The following is a 13,593-nucleotide window of genomic DNA, read 5'->3' as shown; positions in this document are numbered from 1 at the left end:
GGGTTGGGGGAGATCCAGGGGGTCTCTGGTGGATGAGTCAGTGGGCAGGAGGGTATCTTGCTCAGCTGATGGCTTGGGGGGAAGGGGGCAGCTACGCCCCTTCCCAAACACTGCCGTCTCACAAAAGCAGGATGAAAACGCCAAAAAGCGACAAGGAAAAAAAGTTAAATCAGAAGAGTGTCTCACGATGTTTTTTTTCACTAGGGCCATGGGGGACATGAGGGAAGGCTCCTGATTCCCACAGCTCTTCCGAGGGGGTAGGAGGAGAGTGGGGAGGGGCTGTTCTGGAATTGGGGCTCCTTGTGCTCCCTTACAAATTATTATTATTATTATTATTATTATTATTATTATTATTATTATTATTATTATTATCATCATCATCATCATCATCACATGAACATGGGGATGCTGCAACAGTGATAAGTGTGAAAAACGGTTGTAAGTCACTTTTTTCAGTGCCATTGTAACCTTGAACAGTCACTAAATGAACCATTGTCAGTCGATAACTACCTGTATTTGATAAAATAAATATGCTTTTGGGAGACAATATGGAAATGGCCATAGGTTTCTTATGGCCATTAGTTCTGGCCACTTTCTATAATTTCCACTGAGAAATTATAGCCAAATTTGTCTCCTTCAAACTTTTCCTATCCACATTTTTCTTCCAACTGCTTGATAATAACCAGAGGGAGTTATCTCTAAGTGGGAAAATTCCCAAGAGAAATTATGATTAAGGAAAGTTTCCATTACTCTGAGAGCTCTTAAACAAAGTGAGTTATCCTATTGTAATTAATCTTAGGAGATTTTGATAATGGAATCTTTATTTTAAAAAATGGATGACATATTAATAGTTGGATCACTCTGAAATGTCCAGCAAAAATACTCTACATCAAGTCAATAAAGATTTATTGAATTCTGTAAATGAAGACAAAATTATCGAGAATGACATATAGAACAGTACATTACAAAAGAGATATTGATATTTATTATATTAATCAAGTTTGAAATCATATTAATTTTAGTGATAAACACAAACTGTGAGCAGCTATTGTAAAAATGCCATTGTTTTGTACACACAAGTAGATACAACAGAAAAGTATTGGTTTGCTATGGCAGCTTATGTGGTTTTCATAAATTAGGATAATGCCTTACTGAAGGTTGTACTTCTGATACAATGGTTCATTAAGTGAGACCAAAGCAGTGTTCTTGTGGTTTATGGGTTATCTTGCAAAGTATAGCCACCGAGAATCACAATATCAACATGAAGAGCCAAGGTGGACCAGTGGTTAGAATGCAGTATTGCAGGCCAATTCTGCCCAATGCCAGTAGTTCAATCCTGATGGGCTCAAGGTTGACTCAACCATCCATCCTTTCGAGGTTGGTAAAATGAGGACCCAGATTGTTGGGGATAATATGTGACTCTGTAAACCACTTAGTGAATGCTGTAAAGCACTATAGAGCGGTATCTAAATCTAAGTGCTATTGTTGTTGGTATCAGAGAGATGGATAGCATAAAAAAATCAATCAGTCAATCAATCAATGTTCTCAAGATATTTCTTGCATTTCTTTTCCTTAAAAATTCAGGTGTTTGAGGGGAGGGACTTACTTGCCTTAAATAACACAATTTCTTTCCACTTGACTACAGTGATATTATGGATGGACCATATCAGTGGTCTCATCTAGATTCCCCTTCCATCTAATTTTTTAAGAGGTCATTTGATGTCCAAGCAAAAAAGATGCAATGAATTACAGGTAGTTGTTCAGTGACCGTCTGAAGTTATAATGGCACTGAAAAAAATAACTTATGACCCTTTCAACATCACCATAGCTACTATATATGACGAAAATTCAGATGCTTGGCAACCGGCTTGTTAATGTCGGTTGCTGTGTCCCGGGGTCATGCAATAACCTTTTGCAAACGTCAGACAAGCAAAGTCAATGGGGAAGCCAAATTCACTTAACAATCATGTTACTAACTTAGCAATTGCAGTGATTCACTTAACTGTGGCAAGAAAGGTTGTAAAATGGGGCAAAACTCAACTGTCTTGCTTAGCAGTAGAAATATCAGCTAACCATCTTATGTAATGTAAGATTTAAGATGTAATGATGGGGATGACTCAGCAGGGTCTGTGTCTCTTTAAGAGCCTTTGTATAAAGGGAAGATTCCACCGATGTGTTCTCTTCTTTCCGTTTCCTACTTTAACTGTGGTTTGCTGCATCCTGCTGTATTAGTAGATGTATGTATATTTTCTCAGCTTGCCAACGAGGCTTGCGGCAACGCTGGAGCCTCCCATGGCAACCAGTAGGTCTCCCGTGCCGCTCTGCTGGGACTGCTGTCTTCTGGCCGCGTGGCTGCCTCCCTCCAGAACTGTCTTTCCCCCACGGACCATGTGCCACCAGCATCTTCTCTTTCCAAAGGAATGCAAAAGGTTTCAGGGTTTCGCTCGCCCACCCGGGTGGAGACCAGAGTTGGCTGCTCTAACATCCTACTATCTTTGGCTGCAATCCTATCCACCTGTTTTGTGCAACCGATTGCAAGCCAAGTGCTGCCTGGTTCTTAATGAATAGCTTGGGAGGGCGAAGCCCAGTGAACTGCGTGATCCCAATGACCAAGCTGACTTTGCAGGAGCCTCCATCGGATTGGAACTTTCCTGTCCGATTGAGCTTAGTTTAGGCAGGGCCGTTCTTAGCGTGGGGTTCACATGATAGTTAGTGGGGCTGACTAGTTCTCTGGCAAGGGTGCTGTGCTTTGGCCTTCCTCCAAAGTGCTGTTCTCGGGGGGTAGTCCAAGGCACCAGTTTCAGCCGGCTTCTTTTGCACGGTCCCAATTCTGCTCTGGGAAACTAGGGAGGGGCAGAGAGGGGCAGCGCTGCCTATCTCAGTCACATGGAGGGCCGTGCATTTCTTTCCTTACCTATCCTACTTGTTCAGAGGCCACTTTCTGCTTAGACACATTGCTCTTGCCAATGGTTCAACTGCCCACTTCAGCACTCTCCCTCCCCAAGCCTCCGGCGCTCCACCTCCTGCTTTGGTGGCTCTATAGGCAGAGCTGCAAAGTTCTCTTCTCTGCCTGTAGCTCAGGGGTCCTCAAATTATGGCCTCAACCTCCCGGGCAAACTGTCCAATCATGAGGAGAGGGTGGATGGATAGTATCGAGAGCCCCAGCCAGTGGTGGGATGGTGAGTTGGTGGAAGAAGATGTTTTTTTTCCAGTTTCTCCCTCGCGCACTCAAGGGTGGGCTCGCGCTTTGGCCACACCCCTTCCTTTCCTCCTCTTACCTATTCATGTTTTTACCTCAGGACCAGGCTGAGAGGTTTAGGCCTCGCTTGCAGCCTCGGCCTCGCTTAGGGCAGCCAAGCCTGGTGATGATAATGCCACTGCTGCTGCTGCTTCTGAGGCGCATTCCTCACTAGGTGCTACAGAATGCGAGCCTCAGCCTTTGCCACTGCTTCTGCTGCTGCTGCTGTGCCAGTCAAAAGGAAACTGGTGCTGCTGGTCCTCAACATCACCCCCATCATCACCGAGGGACCCAGCCCTTCGGGCTGCTGGAGTGGGGTCCCAGTTATGGGTCTGGAGGGGAGCATGAAAAGGGTGATATATTTGTGAAGGGTGGATGGGGTAAGAGAGAAAAAAGGAGGAGAATTTACTCCTGGAAGGTTATTTTGGGGTTGTGTGGAGCTGAGGCAATGAAATGTCAGGGGAGCCACTGGGAGGGAGGATGCAGTCAGCCTTTGGAGGAACATCGCGATCCATGAATGGGGATTGTGGTGCCCTCATCTAGGTGAAGCCCCAAGAGGTGGTGGAGCAGCTTGGAGTGCCAGAGTGCCAGAGCTGGTGAGAGAAACTTTATTGGCCTTTAGGCTCCAGGAAATGGTGAAGGAAGGATGGGGTCATTGGGATGTGCCCCATGGGAAAGAGGAATGAGGTCCTGCCAGGCAGATTCTTCTGCCCTGAGACAGTCCAGAATGCCAATCAAGGAGAATTTTTCTGGTTCATAGTTAAAATGAAGGGTTCCAGGGTGTGTGTGTGTGTCTGAGGATGGTGGTTTTCTTGCATACCTTTCAGGACCCAAAGTGGGATAATAATCTTTCACGAGAAGTTGGAATTGATTGATTGACCTTTTTTTTCTCCCAAAAAACTTCCTTTGTTTCCTTGCAGTGGACCGCAAAGGAGAAACAGCACGGAGCTGGGAGTTAGGTAAGGAAAGAAAGGCAGTTTCTGAGGGGAGCGAGGATTTCTTTACTTACCTGCCCCACTTGTTCTGAGGCCACTTTCCACTCCGACTGCCCACTTCATCACCCTCCCTCCCCGAGCCTCCACGCTCCACCTGCTGCTTTGGTCGGCCTGCCAGCTCCCACCTCAATGCCCTGCCAACCACCACCCAGCATGCCCCCCTGGGGCTGCAGGGGCTGGCCTGGCATGGGAAGGGCACACATCCCACCCTCTCACCACCATGCAGGTTAAGGTTGCCACACCCATCCCCCATCTAGATGCCTTGCCTCCTCCAAGTGTTTTTTTACTAACTTGCCTTTCAGCTGCATTCCGTTTCTCTGTTCGCTTCTCAGCCTTCACCGCATGTTATGGGGGATTATCAGTAAAAAAACAAAAAAGTTCCATCAGACTTTCTAACTTTTTCAGATCTCGCAAGATTAGAAAGTCTGATGGAACTTTTTTTTTTACTGATAGTCCCACAAACACGCGGCGAAGCTGAGAAGTGAATGGAGAAATGGAATGCAGCTGAAAGGCAGGTTAGTAACAAAATGCTTGGGGGAGGTGGGGGCAGGCATGGCAACCTTACCCTGGGTGGGTATTGATGCACGTTGCTCATGGACGAGACTGAAGGCCTAGGACTGGGGCGACGGTGCACGTGCCCAGAGAAAGGGCTCTGCGTGCCATCTGTAGCATGCATGCCATAGGTTCGCCATCACAGCCTTATACCATTTCAGACAAATGGCTGACCAGTCTCTTCTTAAAAATTTCCAGTGTTGGAACATTCCCAGCTTCTGGTGGCAAGCTGTTCCACTGATTAACTGTCAGGAAATTTCTTCTTGGTTCTAGGTTGCTTCTTTCTTTGCTTAGTTTCCATCCATTGCTTCTTGTCTTGCCTTCAGGTGCTTCTGAGAATAGCTTGACTCCCTCTTCTTTGTGACAGCCCTTGAAATATTGGAATACTGCTATCATGTCGCCCCTCATCCTTCTCTTCATTAAACTTTACATACCCAATTCCAGCAACTGTTCCTTGTATGTTTTAGCCTTCAGTCCCCCGATCATCTTTGTTGCTTTTCTCTGCACTTTTTCTAGAGTCTCAACCTCTTTTTTACATCGCGGTGAGAAAACTGGATGCAGTATTCCAAGTGTGGCCTTACCAAAGCATTGTAAAGTGGTATTAACACTTGTTTTGTTTTTTATTTAAATTTCAGAACAAGAATGTGTTTGCAGTAAACCAAATGTATGTCATATACAACCTAATAATTGTATTGCTACTTAATTAATTAGTGCTAATAATTGTATAAAACCATAACAAATCACTTTTTTTTAGTTTCCTTTAAAAAATAAAATAAAAAAAATTCCTAAGTCCTAGAGAACCACCATCCGTCTCACTGTTTTGTCAAGAGCTATCTTAAATTCACTGTTCCGGATTGTGTAAATGAACGGATTTAACATGGGTACAAAGCTTGTGCGTACAAGAGATATGACTTTATTGAGTTGAGGATCACCATGTGTAGAAGGACGCAAGTACATAATCATGTCTGCTGTGTAGAAGATGATTAGAACGGTCAGGTGTGATGCACAGGTGAAAAAGGCTTTGGAGCGTCCAGTGGCAGAGGAAATCCGAATGATAGCAGCTACAATGTGCATGTATGATATCAGGGAAAAACCAAGGGACCCCCACATGAAAGTGGCACCGTAGACGAGACCAATTAGCTCTATCAGAGTTGTATCAGCACAGGCCAATTTCAGAACAGGTCCAACATCACAAAAGAAGTGGTCAATGATATTATCCCTACAATAAGGAAATGTCCATATCACTACTGTTTGAGAAAAGATGATCAGGAAACCACCGATCCAAGCCACCAAAGCTAACTGAAGGATGAATTGATTGGTCATGATTGTTTTATACAATAAAGGCTTACAAATGGCCATGTAGCGATCAAAGGACATGATGGAGAGCATGAGGAATTCAACCCCTCCCATGGCAAAGACTGTGAAAAATTGTACCATGCAGCAAAAAAAACAGATGGTATTTTTACCCAAGATGATATTGGTCAACATTTTGGGGACTTCGGCTGATGTGGAACAGATCTCAGCAAGGGAGAAATTGAGGAGGAAGAAATACATTGGTGTATGGAGCATGGGTTCCATGATAACAACAAAGATGATTAAGCTATGCCCTAGAAGTGATAGAAGGTACATCAGTAGACCTACGGTACAAAACACCATTTTCAGCTCACGTAATTGTGGAAATCCCACAAGAATGAACTCTTCAACCAATGTTGCATTGGCCATTTTCTTCTTTCCTGCAATAAAAAGAACCAAATGTAAGGGGAAAAAAAAACATCTTCCTGAATAAAGGATAGTGAATTTTAAATAATATTTTGATACCCAGGATTAATATCTGAAATTTCATATGGGAATTGTTCTTGCAAGCTCAAGTTATTATCTTTCAAAATAAGGTATAAAAAGCGGACTCACACAATTGTTATCCATATATACTTAAGCTCAGAAGGAGAAAGATCACTCCTGATTCGGCATTTTGCATTTTTCAAAATAATATTTAACAGCTGCAAACAATGCATGCTAGAAGACTGACTCTTTTATTTTTGTTCATGCTTCAGCTGGAAATGGAAGATAGAATAGAATAGAATAACAGAGTTGGAAGGGATCTTGTAGGTCTTCTAGTCTAAACCCCTGCTCAGGCAGAAAACCCTATACCATTTCAGACAAATGGTTGTCCAATCTCTTCTTAAATGATTTAAGTTTATGTAAAGATGTTACTATTTACATACTTCATAACAGGGAAATATTTGTTGTGGTGGGGAAAAAAAACGGAGGGAGGGATATATGGAAAAATGCATGAAGGTTTGAGTTTCTGAACGAAAAATAGAATATAAATCAGATAAATAATTGGACGATCTTTCCTGATTCCTTTCTATTATCTTCCAAGGGCTCAAATACCTGCTGAACTTCAAAAGAGAAATGCAAAATGTTTTTCCTGCCTTTTAAGATGCTCTTCTCAGTTTACAAATGAGGTTGTGATCATTTTAATTACCTTCACAAGAACAGCTTTTGTGAAGTCATCACTTGACCAGGAAGTAACTTTTCTTCTATTGCATGAGTAGAAAGAAGTTTCATGCACAATTATGGGAGAAGGTTGCCATCTTTCACTTCTTAAGTTCATACCTCTTATCTCGTAGGAAGAATTAACCTTTGGGAGATAAGGTGCTTTTCTTAGAAGAGAAGGATGCAAAATTCAAGGCTGATGGATCATCAATGGTCCAGACTACATCTTGAATGGGTCCCTAGAAACCTTCCCACCTCCCCAATTCAAACCGATTAATACAACAGAAAAAAACCCTTAGCATTGCATTCACAGGAATTGTATTTCATAGTATCAATATATCCATGACAGGAGTTTGAATCCTGACATGCTTTTTAAGGCTATATGTAATCTGGGGTCCCAAAACATCATATGTGTGTGTGTGTGTGTGTGTGTGTTTGTGTGTGTGTGTGGGTGGGTGGGTGGGTGGGTCTGTCTGTCTGTCTGTCTGTCTGTCTGTCTGTCTGTCTGTCTGTCTATCTATCTATCTATCTATCATCTATCATGGCTCATCTGTCTGTCTGCCTGTCTATCTATCTCTACCTCTATCTCTAATCTATCCATCCATCCATCCATCCATCCATCCATCCATCCATCCATCCATCCATCCATCCATCCATCCATCCATCCATCCATCCATCTATCTATCTATCTATCTATCTATCTATCTATCTATCTATCTATCTATCTATCTATCTATCTACCTATCTACCTATCTATCTATTTCTGATTCACACAGTCTCTCTTGCTGGTTAGCTATTTGGTTATCTATCATCATAGCTTCTACATGTAAATATTTTCTCCTTTGAGCCCAGAGAAATTTGATTTTTTTTCCCTCACAAACATCAGTTTTACAGATATTGATAAGGGCCCAGTCTTTAACCAGGATTACAGTCCAAATCAAATAAATAATCTCTGTTCTTACCTTCTTAGCCACCACAGAATATATTCTGGAAACTATATTAACAAAGAAAAGACTTACATATAACTTATATAGCTGGAAGGATTTCCCCCCTTATGTGATTTCTTAACAGGCCCTCAGGGATACTGAAAGTGATGTAAAACTTTCCTTCAAGAAATGATAATTTTATAAAGAACTTCAGATACACTGGTGTACAGTGGAGGAGTGAGATTGATCCATTTTTTAAGAGTTTGTATCAAGAATGAATGGGAAAACAAAATAAAAATGGTCTGACTGAAAAATGAGGCATAGGCAAATTAATTATATTGAGATTATTTGGTCTTTATTGAAAGACTAAATGATGATTGAATTGCAAAGAAATGTGTGAAGACAGAGTGAATGTGTTGAGAATAAGGAAAAACTGAGAATGAAGTGGTTGGGTGGAACCATTGAGATCTCTAGGAAGAAAGCAGTGAAAAGTCTATAAAGAACAAAAAGCAAGGTCTAAGGTCTTGTATGGACATCATAAAAGCCAGGATGACTAACAAGGATAGTGTCAATAATTTGACTAGCAAAACAAAATATTTCCTTTAAGGCAATTGAGTCCCAAAGAGTAAAACTTTATTGAATATACCATCTTAGAACTAAAGAAGCAAGACCAGCTCTGAATTTTCCCGTGCAAAAGCTTACTTAGTTAAACAATAGATTCCCATGTCCCCACCCACCGGGTGTTCACATTGTCCAATAGTAATACTCCATTTTGTTAAAGGAACAGTTCACTTCTCCATCGAGCACCTGCGGCAGTGACCTTGGCGTGGTGCAGGCTCCCACGATCTTTGAATGGCTTCTTGGCATTACATTTGCTCCCTTCATTTTCTACCCCTCCCCCTTTTCTCTGACAAGTTGATTAGCAACAGAAGCTGACAGGCCCCATAGCGATTCAATCTTGACAGATAGTATATATGATGTACATATTTCTCCGTCTTTTAAATTATTTTCTTCTCTCTGTTTTATTCTTTAAATGATGTTTACCTAACATCTCCTATGAGGGAGAAGGGCAGTTTAAAAATGAAATGAATGAATGAATGAATGAATGAGAACAGAATGATGGGTAAGTCTTCAAGTGTGTATAAGAAAACCAAGAATATAATGACATCTCTCAGCCGCCCAGAATCACTTGGTTGAGTTGGGTGGCTATAGAAATTGATTGAATGAATAGATAGATAGATAGATAGATAGATAGATAGATAGATAGATAGATAGACAGACAGATGAACGAAGGTTCAAATTCATTCTTCTGATTTAGCAGTAAACTATAGGTGGATTTTTAAGTAATGTGGTGGAAATCCTGACTTTTAACTGGAATCAAGGAATAGTCAATTGCATGCAACTGAGAGAAACACATACTGCACACTGTGCTTTGTGTGTGTAGATGTCCATGGGAGGACATCAAAAAGTGACATTCCCTCTCCATATTGTGGGCAGAGTCAATCTTGAAATATCTGGTGAAACTGCTATTATATGCATTGTTTCTTTTTTAAAAAATACTCACAGGTAGTCCTTAAAATTATTCATTTAGTGATATTGATGCTCATTTTTTATTATTTAAAAAGTAAGAAAAGGATAAATTAAATCCAAAATTACATTTCAGTTACAACTTTTGGGAACTTTGGTTCTACCATCACCCTTTTATTCTGCAAATCACTGCATGGAAAAACTGTCACACCATTTCTGTTTTCCACTTTGAAGTGCCTTCCTTTTTATGGACTAATGACTAGTTAAAAGACAAGCATGTCAAAGCCACAATACAGTTTGTTTTGAGCTTTGCTAATTTTCTGGCCACTCAAGGAGAAAGCTAGTATATAAATTCCAAGAAATACAGGGGGAAAAAACCCTACTTTCTTTTATAAAAAAAGTTAATTTCTTACTATGGATTGTATTGTACACAAAAGAATCACAACAAATGCTGTTAACATGTTTAGGATTTACAAATCTTGAGCATAAACATCTCTTTAGTGATCACTTGAAGTTACAACGGCACTGAAAAACTGACAACCATTTTTCACACCTACGACCTTTGTAACATCCCCATTGTTGTGTCCTGAGCCTGCAAAACAGGCTCGGGATGTTGCATTGGTCCCGGGCATTCCAAAAGCTTCCCAGGACCAGACTGAGTGGTGCCAGCCTTGTGCACATGCGCAAGGTGTGAAAACGCTCTGTTACTTTGTTTGTCATTGTCCGGGTCTCTGGACACATAAAGAGGCATGCGTGCCTGTTGCTGGTTGTTCGGGTGTCACTTTAAGAGAATAAAGAACTGTTGAACTTTGCCATGTTTATTCATCATTTGCAAGCAAACAGAGTATTTAACACTGGCGACAAAGGTGGGATCCTTTGCAAACTAAAGAGAAAGTTTTAAGGACTTACCCAGGAAGTCCTGAAGAGGGAAGAGGGTGTCTGAATCAGCGTCCCAGCCTGCCAGTATAGCATCGCTGGAGGGTGAGCTCGGCTAAAGGACCCTTTCCCTAAACAGAAGTTTGCAGAGGAGAGAGTGGTGAAGGTAGTAAAAGTAGTATGGCAAAGATTGGTCGTTTGTCTGATTTTGATGTCTCACACCCAGAGAGATGGAAGGGTGGAGAAATTACTTCAGAGTAAATCAAATTAGAGAGGATGGCTTGAAGGCTGCAACTCTTTTGTGTGTCTGTGGACAGGAAGCTTTTGAAATTGCAGAGAATCTGGTGGCCCCTGCACCTCTGGAGTCAGTAACGTGTACTGATTTGAAGAAAATGTTAAAGGAACACTTCCAGCCAAAGTTGTCTGTTATTGCTTGGAGGCACGCGTTCGAGCAGAGAGACCAGAGGCCGGGTGAGTCTGCTACGGATTTTATTGCGGCCTTAAGGCAAGCAGCCAGACCATGTGAGTTCAAGGATCTGGAACAGAGGCTGCGAGATCGCTTCGTATGTGCTTTAAGGAACAGAGATTTACAGCAGAAGATTTTTGCAAAAGAAGATGTCTCTTTCCAAGATGTGCTACGAGAGGTAACTGTTGAGGAAGCAGCAGGTGGGGCTGTGAAGACCCTACGGCCCACCAAGAGCCCTCCAGAGACAGCTACTGTCCATCAAGAGGATACTAGAGAAGGATCGGAAGCGGATCCTGAAGAAGAGGTGGATAGACTTCACCAGCCAGCTGGAAGGAGGCAGAAGGAACATCTGGACAAGCCCCAGCATCTCTTCAATGCTTTGGGTGTGGAGGACGCCACAAGCAAGCTGACTGCAGGTTCCACTCCACCATATGCAGAGTGTGTGGCAGGCAAGGACACATCACATTTGTCTGTTTGGGTCACCAGAAGGTCCAACCTCATGAAGAATTGTGTCTGAAAGGTACCAGGGTCCCTAGCCAACACCACGCAGGAGTATTTTAAGGACAGGGACACATAAGCCCCTTAAGAAGAAGTTTTCCATCAATTTAAGGTTGCAAGGGGTTCCCTTATCAATGGAGTTGGACACTGGGTCCACTCTCTCCATTATTTCTATTAACACATTCAAAAGGATATGCAGCTGCAGTGGCCTTCGAGTAAAATTCCAGCCATCCAATCTAATACTTACAGATTTTCAGAATTCTATGGTGTGTTTTAAGGGGGAGGCCACCCTTAGAGTACAGCATAAGGATTTTGAAGGTCCCCTAGATGTAGTGGTTGTTGGGGGTGAACGTACGAATCTTATTGGACTCGATTGAAATCTCACCGGCTCAAGGTTGACTCAGCCTTCCATCCTTCCGGGGTAGGTAAAATGAGGACCCAGATTGTTGGGGGCAATGTAAATATATATATGCATTGCTTACTGATGTACACCGCTTAGAGAGTGCTTGCACTTAAAGCGGTATATAAGTCTCATAAATAAATAAATAAATAAATAAATAAATGAATAAATAACTGGGCTGCACCATTTGCAAACATTGAGCCTTGCAGAAGTCTGCAAGGAGTTTGCAGATGTGTTTAGTTCAGAGCTAGGATCCTACAAGGGGCCCCCAATTTCACTATGGTTAGACCCAACCATCACGCCCATCAGGGTTAAGCCTAGGAGGGTACCTTTTGCCCTCAAAGGCAAGATTGATGCTGAGCTGGACAAATTGCTCCAGCAGGGCATTTTAGAACTGTAGATTCTAGTCCATGGGAAACCCCCATAGTAACGCCTCTAAAGGCTAATGGGGACATACATTTATGTGCAGACTACAAGTGCACCCTGAATAAGGCGCTGCAACAGCACGCTTATCCAGTGCCTGTGGTACGTCACATTCTGGCCTCCCTCAAGGGGGGGCACATTTTTGCAAAGCTTGACCTGGCACAGGCCTATCAACAGCTATCTGTTGATGAGGCAGCTGCTGAGGCCTAGACTATTATAACTCACAGAGAGGCCCTCAGGGTCAAGAGACTGAAATTTGGGGTAAATGTAGCCCCTGGCATATTCCAAAGTGTCATGGAGAGCATACTTCAAGGTATTCCTGGGGTCTGTCCCTACTTTGATGATGTCCTCATTACTGGGGAATCATCTCAAAATTTAGCAGAGAGATTAAGGGCTGTCTTGCTTCATTTTCAAAAAGCAGGCTTTAAACTAAAGAAGGATAAAGGTAAGATAGGAGTCAGTTCTACTGAATTCTTAGGATTCAGGATAGATGCTCAAGGCATTCACCCTGCTGAAACTAAATTGCAAGCTATCCAGCAGGCCCCAAGCCCTAAGTCTAAGAGTGAGCTGCAAGCCTTCTTGGGGCTATTAAATTTTTACCATGCATTTCTCCCATATAAAGCTGCAGTAGCAGAGCCATTACACAGGCTCTTAGACAAGCAGGCTTCTTGGCAGTGGACTAAAGTCCATGAAAAGAGTTTCAATGAGGTTAAAGCCTTGCTCACTTCTAATGCTATTTTGGCGCATTTCAATGAGCAACTGTCTGTTTGCATCACATGCAATGCATCTCCTTATGAGGTTGGAGCTGTACTCAGCCATCTGAAGGTCTGATGGGACACAGGTCCCTGTGGCCTATTACTCAAGGACTCTGTCTTCTGCAGAGCGGAATTACGCTCAAATTGACAGAGAAGCCTTGGCTATAGTGGCTGGCATTAAGAAATTTCATGATTTCTTATATGGCCACCATTTCACGGTCTATACTGACCATAAGCCTCTGCTGGGGTTGTTTACCACTAACAAACAGACCCCACATATCATTTCTCCTCGTATGCTGAGGTGGTCCATTTTCCTGTTAGCTATACATTAGTCCACAAACAAGGAAAAGAAATGGGTCATGCAGATGGCTTAAGCAGATTACCTTTGAACCAATTAGAGCCAGAACCAGCTCCAGCCATTAATATTCTGTCCATTCAGGA

At 42.5% G+C, this 13,593-nt stretch overlaps 1 protein-coding gene across 2 annotated transcripts; it reads right to left on the bottom strand.

Annotated features, from left to right (window-relative positions):
- Positions 1-5,408: 5,408 nt before the first annotated feature.
- On the bottom strand, positions 5,409-8,294 carry LOC120302119 (olfactory receptor 6X1-like). 2 transcript variants are annotated; one of them, XM_039330031.1, is made up of 3 exons: positions 8,244-8,285; positions 7,271-7,426; positions 5,409-6,518 (listed from the first exon to the last, which is right to left on the bottom strand). In XM_039330031.1, exon 3 carries the CDS (start codon positions 6,505-6,507, stop codon positions 5,578-5,580), a length of 930 nt encoding a protein of 309 aa, XP_039185965.1. In that variant the 5' UTR covers positions 6,508-6,518; positions 7,271-7,426; positions 8,244-8,285; the 3' UTR covers positions 5,409-5,577. The 2 variants fall into 2 exon arrangements, with proteins under 2 accessions (XP_039185965.1, XP_039185966.1); XM_039330032.1 differs by lacking the exon at positions 7,271-7,426 and having other exon boundaries at positions 8,244-8,294.
- Between the last annotated feature and the right edge of the window lie 5,299 nt (positions 8,295-13,593).

This window comes from Crotalus tigris, unplaced genomic scaffold, assembly GCF_016545835.1.
Source record: "Crotalus tigris isolate CLP2741 ecotype Arizona unplaced genomic scaffold, ASM1654583v1 scf7180000024422.289953, whole genome shotgun sequence".
In the NCBI taxonomy this organism is placed as follows: domain Eukaryota; kingdom Metazoa; phylum Chordata; class Lepidosauria; order Squamata; family Viperidae; genus Crotalus; species Crotalus tigris.
Note: the sequence above shows the minus strand (reverse complement) of the source record. Positions and strands in the feature narration are given on the sequence as shown.

Coding starts and splice junctions, on each gene's coding strand:
- LOC120302119 (XM_039330032.1), bottom strand. CDS start 6,507: ATGGCCAATGCAACATTGGTTGAAGAGTTCATTCTTGTGGGATTTCCA.